General features: G+C 43.9%; 1 protein-coding gene across 2 annotated transcripts; it reads right to left on the bottom strand.

Moving 5' to 3' along the window:
* Positions 1 to 774: 774 nt before the first annotated feature.
* On the bottom strand, positions 775 to 11,997 carry LOC110204471 (mucin-17-like). 2 transcript variants are annotated; one of them, XM_078151665.1, is made up of 9 exons: positions 11,456 to 11,997; positions 8,216 to 8,274; positions 6,943 to 7,088; positions 5,402 to 5,467; positions 5,119 to 5,290; positions 2,983 to 3,144; positions 2,164 to 2,261; positions 1,846 to 1,925; positions 775 to 1,024 (listed from the first exon to the last, which is right to left on the bottom strand). In XM_078151665.1, exons 1-9 carry the CDS (start codon positions 11,528 to 11,530, stop codon positions 983 to 985), a joined length of 900 nt encoding a protein of 299 aa, XP_078007791.1. In that variant the 5' UTR covers positions 11,531 to 11,997; the 3' UTR covers positions 775 to 982. The 2 variants fall into 2 exon arrangements, with proteins under 2 accessions (XP_078007791.1, XP_078007790.1); XM_078151664.1 differs by lacking the exon at positions 775 to 1,024 and having other exon boundaries at positions 1,769 to 1,925.
* Positions 11,998 to 13,112: the final 1,115 nt, after the last annotated feature.

The raw sequence follows: 13,112 nt of genomic DNA, 5'->3' as shown, positions 1-13,112 counted from the left end.
CTCACTCTCTGTTCTCAGCATCGTTATCTACCAAGTGCTGACACTTCATAAGGCTTTTGTGAGGATAAAAGGATATTAAGGTGTGAGGAAGCCTTTAGAAAAAAAAAGGCAGAAAGCAATATGCAAATATTAGGGGTGAATATTATCTGGACATGGGTCAGTACTGGTCCTGGGCTCTAGAGGAGATGCATTCCATCATTGGTGACCAGAGTGGTTCTGCATCAACCCCACTTCCAAGGCTCCTGCCTGAAAGATGAAAGCTTCAGGAGACAGTCAGCTGTCTGCTTAGTACGTGCTCCATGATGTTCCCAAGGGGCCTTGGGTTAATCCAACAGAAATGTTTCGTCCTTTTATCCTCAAGTTCCTGCCATAGTCTGGGACTATTCTACACCATCAACTGCAGATTCTGTGTGTACATAAGCATATGCCTGTGTATATGTAGAAAAAGAGAAAGATCTCAGTGTTATACGTATTTGCATATGTGAATTCTCTGTTTTACTGTAACTGAATGGGGAGAAAAGTTCCACCCCGAGGGAACCAACCCCTAAATGTCAGAAGTCAGCAATGACCACAGTGATGTCTTTTCTAAAGTGCTTTCTCTTCTCTCTTCCCTCCTCCCTCCTCCCTCCTCCCTCTTTCATCCTTCATGCAGTCCTCTCTCTCCTCTGTGTATGCAGCCAGAAGCTCCGTTGAGGTGCTGGGTGAGCACCTACATTGTGGGAGAACAGTGTCCTTGGAATATCAATAAAAAGAATGCCATAATAGTAAGAAACATAAAAATAATAATTATATATTCAGTTTGCATAGCAAGTAATGGTTTACAAGGCAATTTGCATACATAATCTCACATCAACAAAGCCCAGGCCTCTGTTCTTCCACTCACTAACTGAGGATTTGGCACTTCTTTCCTTGGCAGTATTACAAATGATATTCTTGTCTCCTTGTAGGGTTCCACCTACAGGTTTTCTTCAGCTGTGAGTTTTCATACTGAGGTCATTACCACCTGTGGCCTTTGGATCTGGATCTAGAAAGAGAAGGCATCTATGTGGGTGCTAGGCTACTGGAAGATGTTGAGGCTAGAGAGAGGTAAGGGCAGCAGAGATGCTAGAGATTAGGGAAGATTCCTCCCATTGACCCTGCGGTGGCCATTGATATAATGGTGAGATCTGAACCAGTGAAATAATCAGATATGTCTCAGAATAACTTGGTATGTTTCACCTATCTACCTCGATGGGTATCAGAATTTCCTGAAAAGTCTCCAGGTAGGAGGCAAGTCAGTGCAAGGATTTTCATGTGTAATTGAGAAAGACTTCTGGGACAGGAGGAGCACTGAGCAGATTTGAAGACTCCAAGAACAGGATGTGATATAGAGAGTTGAGGAGGTGTTTTGTTTAACCTTGACCCACCTGCCACCCTAGGAGGACAGAAAGTATATTATATGCTTTCTTCCCTATGTTCTCCACCCCACCCCACACCCATTTATCCCCCAGATTAAATTATATAACAAGGAATGACAAAAGCAACCTTGGAGAGACAGATACAATGCAACCTGAGGAGCTTAGCATGTGGCTATGGGGATATGGAGAGAGGTTGGTCCTACCTCTTAACCATGGTGATATGAGGGTATCACGAAACAATAATGTGCATCAGATCTTGGGGCACCAAATATGGAAGCCACCTTCTGTCCAGCTTTTTTGAGTAATTGTCAAATGCCAGAAGCATGGGGTCCATTAGTGCTCAGGGCCAAGAGTTACTGCCCCAGTTTTCCAAAGCCTAGGGACAGTTCTGCATTTCCTGAAAAGTCTGTGTCAGGGAATTTGGGACTAGAGAAATGCTTTTGCTTACCTTCTTTTCAGGGTCAATGTGATCTAAGGAGGGCTGGAAATTACTGTAGGTGGAATCCATGTAAAGAGAATCTTCTGGTTCTAGAGGGAGGGAGAACAGAGAGGAAGGTGGCGTGGTTGGGAAGGTAGACTTTTATTTCACATTTTCTCTTCCCCCAACCTGCTCAGTGCTTTGCACTACCACTTTCTTGCTGTCTTGGAAGCTGTGTGGGGCCCAGCGTTTTAGAATGGGGAACTGCCTTTCCTCCCTCAAAGTCCTCTGACATTCCTTACAAGTGCCTCCCTGTAGCCACTAAGAACCCAAAGAAGGCTGCTGTACCTTCACAGATGTCAAAGCCTGTATTCTGAAAGCTCCCAGGAGCTGGTCCTCCATCCTCTTCATGCCATTTATACACTTGATCCAGCCTGGCCTTCTGCCTGTTGACAAAAATGCCAGAGTGACCCCCCACCCCTATCCGAACTGAGGGCTCAGCACAATGCCCATAACATTCAGACGAGCTACGTTTTGGGGAGATGGCCTGAAGAGCATCCAGTCTATCTGTGACTTCCTTCAGATCATCTTTCCTCCCAACCCTCAATGGCCATCCTGAAGATATGAAGAATTACAAAGGCCAAAGATTACAACCTGGAATGTAAGAAGGAGAGGTAGACAGAAAAACCTGGAAAGACCTACATGGTCTGATGCTGAGTGAAGTGAGCAGAACCCAGAGGACTTTGTACACAATAACAGCCACGTTATGCAATGACTAGGATTGTTAAACTGAACCCTTCTCAGCATTACAAGCATGTAAGACATCTCCAGAGGCCTTGGGATGGAAAATGCTGTCCACATGCAACGAAAGACCTGTGGAAGTCGAATTGCTATTACTTATTTTTACTTTCTGTTGAGTTTTGTTTCATCTTTCTGATGGTTCCTCCTATTGGTTTTAATATTTACTTACAACGTCACTAATGTGAAAATATGTTCAATAGGAATGTAAATGTAAAACCTATATCAGATTGTTCGCCGTGTTGGGGAGGGGGGGGGGAGGAAGGGGGAGAAAAATTTTCAACTCAAAAGCATATGGAAGTGATTGTTGATAAATCAATAAATTAATCTAAAAAAACCAACCAACAAGTAGAGGTAGAGATGGCTCACCTTTGGATCTTCCTCCGGGACATGTACATGAAGACAGAGAGGGCAACGATGGTGAGCACCAGCACTGCCCCTAAGGTGCCCACTAACCCATACACCAGGTTCTTACTGGTGCTGAAGTCACAGGTTTCTCCCCAGTACCAGTGTGTATCTGTTGTGAAACAGCTGTTGAATGATAGTAAAGGTAGGAGAGAAAGAAGATTTTAGTCAAGATCATGGACACTTTCTTCTAACTCTACCCAATCTCCAGCACTGGCCCTTTGATCCCATGGAGAAAGGACTGTGAAGAGGGTAAAGATGTGTGCAGGTTGTAGGAACTAGGATATAGGAGATAGGGGTCTGGTCAAGGGGCCCCAGGAGAAGGAAATGTGAGCTGGATGGGGATGGAGTCCAGCTTCAAGGAAAATGGGCCTAGAACTATCTGGGAGCTATGATTTTGTGTGTTAGGGTATGACTACTTGTGATACAGGAGGGTTCCGAAGCTAATGCAGTAGTTTACAGCTTAACCCAATGCACAGGACTTATTGATCATAGAGATGAGAAAAGAGGCTTAGACAGGTTAAATGTGTACTCAGAGCCACTCAAAAAGGTCATAGTAGACTCAAAACTGAATTCGTATAATCTAATTCCAGCTCCAGGGGTATTTCTGCATGCACATGGATGCCCAAAATGAGGGAGAGCACTTAGGAATGACCGGACACCTTAGAGGCATTGCTTGGCCTCCAAGAGGTGTCATGTGATTCTCTTGCCCTCCCTCTTGTAAACACAATCAGGTCAGCAACCACAGTATAAAGGCCAGTTTTGGAATACTAACCTAGAAGTTCTGTGTACTTTTGACTTAATCTGTCTATAAGTCTATAGTCTATAAGCAACCTCAGAATGGGAGAGAAGCTAGTGCCTTCATAATGATTATCCACCTCTGCTTCCCCAGGTCAGGTATGCTGCCCCGTGAGTGTTGTAACAGTGTTTCCTGTTCCAGAGTTTGTTCCCTGTCAGCTCCATGTGCAAGGGTGAGGGTAGGGAATTGCTCCAACTGAAGTGTACCCATAGTCCTCATCACATGTTAAGAATTCATCACTAATCACTCTTTCAACCTCTAACTCATCTTCAGATACCCCAGCACGATGTATCCAGACAAAACTCTATTTTCATTTTTCCCATGTATCTACCACCACATGAGGGACACCCTCCCCAACCCTCTACATCAATCCTGCTCTTCCCCTCTTCAAATCTGCTCAGTGCTCCTTCCCTTCCCAGAAGTCTTCTTCAGTTACACATGCTAGTCCTTCCATTGACTTGCCCCTGCCTGGGGTCTTTTCAGGAAAGATGCAGTCAGGGGCATTGTGAGGCTCAAATAAGATAATGGATGTAGAGCACTTCACAAACCCCAAAGCACCATCTAAATGCCTTAATAGTATTATTGGTTTCCAGGCTGGGATGCCTTCTTTCCCTGAGCCTTCTACTGCCCTCTTGCTGAGTTCAAACAGTGTTTATAGAGCAATACTAAAGTGCACTGGGAAATGAGTTTAACAACTTGGCTGTCTGGGTGGAAAAGTATGCACACACACACTTAAGTTAAATCTGCATTATTAGCACTTTCTTCAGTCTAGAGAACCCACAAAACAAGAAATCAAGCCCTAATTTGTATGTGGCATTGCCATTTCTGAGGTATGATTGCTCACACTGAAAACTGGAGCAAGTTACACCAGTTTGAGCTGGCTCCTGGCACACCCCTGGCAGCAACTGATAATTTCTTTGCTTTTATGTTAGGATGATTTGGGTTTTGTGCTTTTTTCTTCTTTGTGTGGGTGTGTGCTCCTTCACATTTGGATGGTGGCTACCATATTCCTTCCATTCAGACTGGGAGCTCTCCAAGAGCTGTCCAAGAGAGTGAACATGGTTTTCTTTGTCAGCTCCCTGAGGGCAGGGGCCAAGTCAGATGGCAGGCAGTGAGAGGGCACTCTTACCAGTAAGAGGCTAGGATTGTTATAGATGTGACCACAGGGTTTAAGCCTGCCTAGATCAAGACCTGCTCCTCTGGAGGGATAGGGGGAAATGTGGTTCGGGGATGCAGTCCGGGGAGGGCCCAGATGGGCCTAGGAGAAGGAAGGAGGCTATTAGGAGGGCCTGGGAACTCACAAGCATCGAGGCCCTATCCGAGACCCACTCTGCTGGAACAGACACTTTCCCTGGTTGCAGTCCAGTGATGAGTTGAAGCCTTGCATGCATCTGTTAATACACTCTGGTGTTTCGTCCTTGTAGTCAATGTAGAAGAATTCCTTAAATTCTCCAGCAGTCTCTTGGCATTCCACTAAGGGAGAAAGTCAAGGGAATAAATAGTACAAAGGAAGAACTCTTCACCCAGGGTGGGCTCCAGAGCTTACCCCAACCCCTGCCCCACTTCTGCTTTAGGTTTACATACCCAGAGGATCATAGGAAACTATAAGCTCATCCACTGATGTCTCGTTGGGGTTGAAACATAATATTTCTGTGAAAGAGTAAAACCAAGAGTAAATCTCCCCTTGTCTCAGGGCTTTTCTGTTGAAGGCTTCCTCTCCAAGAGTGGGGGATAAGCCAGACCCTCAGGCTTCAGATACTCAGCCCTTTGAAATTCTTTCCTTCCCTGAATTTTTTCCCATTTCCATTTCTATTTCCATTTCCAGTTGTGCTCAGAAGCATTTTTTCCTGCTTAGTGAGCTCCACCAGCCTTTTTCCACAAGCCCACCTCATCGTGGCACTGTGGCTACCGAGAGTCTCCTGCAAGAAGCTGGTTTTTTGATAGTTGGGCTATAATATCTCTGAATCTACACCTTTTCTTTATCTTAAGGGGAGCTTAGCATAGAGTTTTGGGCCTCAAGTTAGGAAGTCCTGGGCTTAACTCTTGACTCAGATGCTTACTAGCTGTCTGATCCTGGGCAAGTCACTTACTCTCTGCCTCAGTTTCCTCATCTGTAAAGTGGGGTAATGATAGCACCTGCCTCCCAGGGTTATTGTGAGGATCAAATGAAATATTTGTAATGTGCTTAGCACAGTGCGTGGCATATGATAGGTGCCTAATAAATGCTTGTTCCTTCCTTCCCACATTTCTGATTGTCATTTCCTCAAAGTAGGTGAGCCCCGATTTGGGTAAGACCTCTCCAGTTGGGACTTTATCTGCCTTGGGTTCTGTCGTCTTACCCCTTCTCCCTCAGATGAGAGAGAGAGAGGCAGGGTCATGCAAAAGTGATAGTTTGAGACAATGAGCTCCCTGCAAGATCTCTTCCTTCCTTGTGTCTCAGGAGATTCAATACAATTTAACAGACATTTATTAATTGCCTACTGTGTACAAAAGGATAGATGATATGGTAGAAAGGCTAAAGGACTGAGGTGGGAGTTAGGAAGACCTGGGTTCAAATCCAGCCATACTTGATGTGAGGCCACAAGCAAGTCACTTAACTTCTCAGTGGCCGAGGCAAGTCTAAGACTTTATCACAAAGGAGATGAGAATCTGTATTGGTGGAGTTAGGTTCCACACTGGAAGTTCCCTGACACTGATGAAATCCTAGGTCTGCACCCAAAAGAAAATGGGAAGAACATTGAGCTGAGGTGCTGGGGAAGATGCCACCCTCCTGGAATTTACAGTGGTAGAAAAATAAAAACACAGAGATATGGCAAACACTTAATTTGTGATAGCCCGTTATTAGAGAGGCCTTATGTCTTCAAGGCCTGAGGTGGGGGGTAGGAGGGGGAGAGGTGGTTAGGTACAAGGAACCCAAGGGCAGGTTTTCCCAGGGAAGTGGCTTTTGAATTGGCTTTTAAAGGAGGGGTAAAAATTCACCAAATACAAAGGGAGAGGGAAGACATCACAGACACGGGGACTGACCCTGGGGGAACAAAGGCAAGTGTAGAGGCAGTTTATGCATCGTGTATGTAGAGGGAGGTAATAAGAGAAAAACTTGAGCAGGGGTGAGATGGGGCACTTACCTGTGCAGTTTGTGTCTCCTTGCTCAATGATTACTGTTGTAATTGTTTCCTCTACCTTCTTTGCACTAGTCTCCAATTCTGTCATGTAATCTGGGGTGAAACTTGTTGACAGGATCACATCATACTCCACCAGTATACTGCCATTTCTGAGAAGAGAAGAGACAAGGTCATCTCATGATCTTCTCAATGCCTGAGTAGGGTTGGTAACCAGGCCAACCTAACAACCACATTGAATGTCTACTCTTAACAAACCCTCTTCCCTCTAGAGGAAACTCCCTTCATGGAGATAGGGGACAACCTGGAACATCCTTTATCCAGGTGTCATTCAGAATTCAGACTCATAGCCACACCTTTCTTGGCCTTCCTCATCCTCCACTCCTCATTCTCACTTACCCCAGTTGCCAAATGTTGTTGTTTCTTTTTCTCCAGCATCTCTTTGGTATACCCCTTCACTCTCGTAATACAGCCACGGCCTGAGCTCAGACCTTTATCACCTCTAGCCTAGACTATTGCAATAGCCTTCTAACTGGTCTCCTTGCTTCACATCTCTCCCCATTCCAATCCATTCTCCACAGAACTGTCAGAATGATTTGCCTAAAATAAAATTCTGACCATGTCACCTCCCTACACGATAAACTGTAGTGACTCTATTTAACCCTAGAATGAAATAATGAATTCGTGTTTGGCATTTAAAGGTCATTACAACCTGATCCTTCCTATCTTTCTAGTCTTCTTACACGTTGCTTCTACTTTTTACATCATGTATACGAATGTACGTGAACTGCACATTCCAACCATGTACAGGCCTTCTTGCTGTTCCTTAAACACACACTCCATCTCCCATGAATAGGACTTTGCTCTGCTGTCCCCGGTGCCTAGAATGCTCCTCTGCTTCATCTCTTCCTCTTAGAATCCCTGTTTTCCTTCAAAACTCAAACACTACCTTCTGTTGGAGGCATCCCCTGTTCTCCCTTCTCTCTCATGCATCTTCAGCTGCTAGTGATTTCTTCTCCAAGGTTACCTTGGTCTACTCTTACATTTATCTTAGATTTACGTATTGCTCTAGATGTTGTAGAAGCCCACGAGAAGGCAGGGGCTATTGTGCTTTTTCTTTGTATTCTCAGCAAGCACAGTGTGGTCTTGTTGACTGATTGATTTATCCTTGAAGGATGTTGAGGTGAGGAAGGTGAATACTCCCGACTAATAGGGCACCCATACCATCTAACTTCCCACTCTACATGGCTCTGGTTCTCCAAAGATGGCAGAGACTTACGAAAGCTTCTTGATCTCCACACCAACATAGTGAGAGACGTTTTGGAAAATGGTATCCATCTGAAAGGCAAAGAGGTCACTGGGTTATCTAAATAGTCAAAATCATGGTATTCTTTAGCCCCACTCCCTTTCTGTCACTCCCCCTCTCTAAAATAGCCCTTCCTCTTAGCAGAGGCCTATGAGAATCAACCTGTGTGAAAGTAGACTCTGGACAGAAAGTGTTTAAAGCACAGAAGTACCATAGAGGACATGGGAGAGCAATGTCTCCATGGAAGGGTTAGGCAGATGCTGCCATTACCTAACCTAATGTCCTCCCTTTATTCTTGTGATGTCCCTGAGTTCAGCTGACCTCCTCAAGGGCTACCACCTGTGTGTTTCAAGAATGGAGCTCCCAGAGCCAGCAGTGGGGAGGCCTGGAAAGGATGAGTGAGTCAGGAAAACCGAAACAAGCCAGGACTAGTTTGCTATTCCACTGTCCACTGATTCCTTCATGAGGTGAGAATCCAGGTCTCTTCCAGAAGAGGAATATACTCCAGCTCCATCCCAATTACCATTCATGTTGTCCAATATCAGCTAGGCTCTCCTGCAGCAAGCAGTTGTTCCCCCCCATAATTAATTCCGTATCTTAATTTCCACAGAAGCTTTTCCAAACCTTCTGTTCCCTCCTCAAGTCTCCCACATATACACCTCTCTTGATCACTGTTAGCTGAGCCTTTATTGAGAAAATGTAGGCCATTCTCTGTGAGCTTCCTCTTTTCCCTTGATCTTCATCTCAAAACTAGATATCACCTCCTACTCTCTCCTTCTTTCTCCATATTCTCTGACACAGAAGTGGCCTTTCTGCCTGCGAAGGCCAGCTTCTTTCCTTGTATACCTCATTCTATCACATCTCAGTTTCTCCAGTAAATTATATCCTCAATCATCTCTCCTCACTCTCTCACAAATCTCCAACCTCTCTTTATCTACTGATTTCTCTGTTTTTTAAAAACAAAAAACAGCTTTTACTAGACTCTACTGTCCCATCAAACTACCTTCTTATAGTTCTCTTCCCTTTCTGTCAAACTCTTTCAAAAATGTTTTTACACCTGCTGCTGCCTCAGTCCTCAGCCCTTTTCAGTCTGGCTTCCAACCTCATTATTCAACTGAAACTACCCTCTCAAAAATCACTAGGTCTCTCTAAATTGCCAAATCTGTGGTCTTTTTTCAACGTCCTCCTTCTTTTTGACCTATCTGCTGCATTTGACACAGTTGACCACCCTCCCCTGGGAGGCTCTCTCCTGTATAGGGTTTCATTACATTATTCTCCTTGCTTCTACTGTCTGACTATCCCTTCAGTCTCCATTGCTAGCCACCTCTCTTCCAAACTTCCCTATTTCTGTTGAAGACACCACCATTCTTCTAGTCCCCCCAGTTTCATAACCTTGACATTATCCACGACCCCTCATTCTCCATCAACTGATATATTTCATCTTTTGCCAAACCTTCTCTTTGTCAGGTCTCTCACAACTGTCTGTCCCAAACATTACTGTCAAAGTAATTTTCCTTAAGCATAGATCTGACCTTTGTACTCAGTCAACCCCAGTACCTTTTGATTGCCTCTAGGATAAAATATCAACTCCTCTGTTTCACTTTGAAAACCCTTCACAACCTGGTTCCAATTAATATTTCAGTATCTTTGAACATTCCTTCTCTTTCTGTTGTTGTTTAGTTGTTTTTCAGTTGTGTTCTACTCTTCTTGACCCCATTTGGGTTTCCTTAGCAAAGACATTGGAATGATTTGCCATTTCCTTCTCCAGTGCATTTTACAGTTGAGGAAACTGAGGAAAACAGTGTTAAGTGACTTGCCCAGGATGATACAACTAGTGTGTGAGTCCAGATTTGAAGTTAGGAAGATCAGGCCCAGTACTCTATCCACTGTGCCACCTGGCAGCCCTTGCCTTCCCACATTCTGCTATGTAACCAAATGGAATTTGTCCCTGTTCCTCACACATGACACTTCATTTCCCATCTCCTCTGCACTGGTCATTCTCCTATTCCTGGAAAGCACTACCTCCTGGCCTTCAGCTTACAAAGTCTCTTCCTTTAAAGCCCTATGTGACCCCTCCTTCCCAATTGCTGCTAATCCTCTTCCTCCTCCCAAACTACTTCATAGTTAATTGGCACATTGTAGGCAGTTAATAAATGTTTGTTGATTGATTCAAAAATTCAGATAATTTGGAGGATTCTTATTTTCTAAATGTTAAGAGGGAAAAGACAACTTATAAGGGAAAAAGCATCAAGATATGATGGAATTAAAAGAGATAAACAACTGCTGAATTAAAACTGAGTGTGCATACTCGAAGGAATGGGCCTTCATTTGCCAGTCTTCCTCTCCCACCACCCCATCTTACACTAGTACTCTCCCATGCCTAGCACATAGTAGTATATGATTGTTGATTAACTGAGAAAATTCAGATAATTTGGAAGATTCTTGTTTTCTGAATAAGGAAGAAAAGACAGCTTGTAGGAGGGAAAGCAGTGAAATATACCAGAATTATTAACAATAAATGAACAATAAGAAGGAAGTTTTATATATATTATCTCATTTGACTCTCCAAATAACCTTGTAAGCTATAATAATAACAATAATAATAGTTAGGATTTAGATAGCATTTTAAGGTTTACCAAGCACTTTCCAAATATTATCTTACTTGTCTTCACAACAACTCTGGGAGGTAAGTGAGGAATCTATGGAATGTATTATAGATGAGGAAAGCTGAAGCTGAGACAGGTTAAGTGCTTTGCCCAGGGTCGCAGAACTAGTATCTGAAGCCAGATTTGAACGCAGGTCTTCCTGACTCCAGGTGCAAACTGGCAGTCATAAAAGTGAAGTGACTTGTCCAGGTAAAATGGCTTATAAGTTGTCAGGACAGTTCTCTAAATCATCCTACTCCTGCTGCAGACCTCCTCCCACTATTCAGTTTTAGTTGAAATGGTAAGATTGAGACACAGGAGCAGAGTGAAAGACACTAAGAGATGGAGGCAGAGAATCTAATGGATAAAGCACTGACCTGGGTGTTATGGGAGTCCTGGTTCGAATTTTTGTTTCTGCCATTAACTGGTTATGTAACCTTAGGCAAGTGACTTAACTTAAGTAAGTCACTTAACTCTTCTGGATCCCCTCTATGAAATCAGGGAATGTAGTAGATGACCTCTAAGGTTCCTGCCAAATCCGGTGGTTTATGACCCATTGATCCTATACCTGTGTTTTGAACAGTTCAGCGAAACTCTTGTAGGCATCCGAAGATGTGTTTTCTAAGTCCTTTGTAAATTCCATATTGGTCACAGTCACTTTCACTCCCACGGTAGCATTGACCTCTTCTGGAGGAGTTCCTGGTGGAAATGGACTTGATTATGAGCATACAAATCATTCAGAATGAACCCTCTCTATCCCCCGTGCTTTGTGACCTTCCACCTTGTCCCTGAGGATTGTTCGGGTACCTTTCGTCCCCTTTCACTCCCCTATACTCACCTCAGCTGTTGATGAAGCTATGCTCAGAGCCCTGAGACCCAGAGATGTTTGGCTTACCTATGGGAAGGCTGTCTGAAACCAATTCACACTTAGTGCCATAGAAGAGGACACTGCAGATGCATTTGATTCCATCCCAGGTGCCCCCATTCTCGCACACAATGTCCTTCTCCTCACATTGCTCTCCATTGTAACCAGTGGGACAGATGCAAGAGTTTCCACTCCAACTACCTCCATTTAAGCATATCACTGAAAGAAGTAAGATACTCAATGCAGTATGGAGAGGGGGAAGTGGAGGAAAGAAAGTGGTAGGAGAACAAAGCAAAAGGTTTGGGAGAGAAAAAAATGAGTTTTTAGGGGAAGAGAAAAGTGAAGAGACCAGAGAAAGAGATGCAGACTGTGTGAGACTTCGACATGGAGAGAGAGGGTCAAAGATATTTTGCCTGGACTCACTCCCATTTCCTTATACTCACTTTATACTTTCCCAGAATCACTTTCCAGTGATTCTGAACCCCTAGCTATTGATGTACACATCACCATCTCCCCATCCCTTAAACCCCAGATGTGTCTGCTCCTTCCACTGTCCTGAAGAATGCTTCCTTCGTAACTAATAAAGTTCCTTAACCTTAAATTTCTTCCTTTTTCAGTCATCTCTTTTTCTGGACTTATGACACAACTTCCTCCTGATAACACCACTTTCCACCATTTCCAGTACTCACATAAAGAGTCCTCCTCATTTTCTTTCATTCATATATATTCCCTCAGTATCTCCCCCTTTACTCCAGTCTCAGATAAAGAGGTGGTCCTCTTTACCAGAATCAATCCTCTGTCCCCTCCCAACTTCTGTAGCAGATTAGCCCTATCTTCCTCCTCCTCCTCCTTCTCTTCCTTCCTTCCCCCTCACCCCATTCTTTTTCTTAAATCTCCAATGTCTCTTTCCTTGTTATCTTCAAAGAGGCCTTTGTCTCCCTGATCCTTAAAAAACTCTCACTTGATGCTACCATTCCAACTAGCTATTGTCCTGTAATTTTTCTCCCCTTCATGGCTAAACTCTTGGAGCCTCTGCTTCCTCTTGTCTCATGCTCTGCAATCTAGCTTCTGACCTCATGATTCAACTGAAACCATCCTCTCCAGTGTTACCAGTATTCCCCCAAATCTGATGGCCTTTTCTCAACTTTATTTTTCTTAACATTTTTTGTAGCATTTGACACTGTTGGTCACTCTCTCCTGGGTTTTCATGATGCTGTTCTGTTAGACCACTGTTCAGTCTGATTTGCTGGCTCTTCTCAGGCTTCATCTTCATCAGTGTTAGGCTCACTAACATGAATGTCCCCCAAGGCATTACAGTAGGCTCTCATCTCTTTTCGCTTTACACCATCTTGATTTCATC

Source organism: Phascolarctos cinereus, unplaced genomic scaffold (assembly GCF_003287225.1).
Source record: "Phascolarctos cinereus isolate Bilbo 61053 unplaced genomic scaffold, phaCin_HiC Scaffold_445;HRSCAF=1061, whole genome shotgun sequence".
Taxonomy (NCBI): domain Eukaryota; kingdom Metazoa; phylum Chordata; class Mammalia; order Diprotodontia; family Phascolarctidae; genus Phascolarctos; species Phascolarctos cinereus.
Note: the sequence above shows the minus strand (reverse complement) of the source record. Positions and strands in the feature narration are given on the sequence as shown.

Excerpts from the sequence above, each read along its gene's own strand:
- LOC110204471 (XM_078151664.1), bottom strand. The coding sequence starts at position 11,530 with ATGGAATTTACAAAGGACTTAGAAAACACATCTTCGGATGCCTACAAG. Across the intron at positions 5,468-6,942 it reads AGGAGACACAAACTGCACAG|AAATATTATGTTTCAACCCC; the intron begins GTAAGTGCCCCA and ends ACTCTTTCACAG. Across the intron at positions 1,926-2,163 it reads AGGCTTTGACATCTGTGAAG|AACCAGAAGATTCTCTTTAC; the intron begins GTACAGCAGCCT and ends CCCTCCCTCTAG.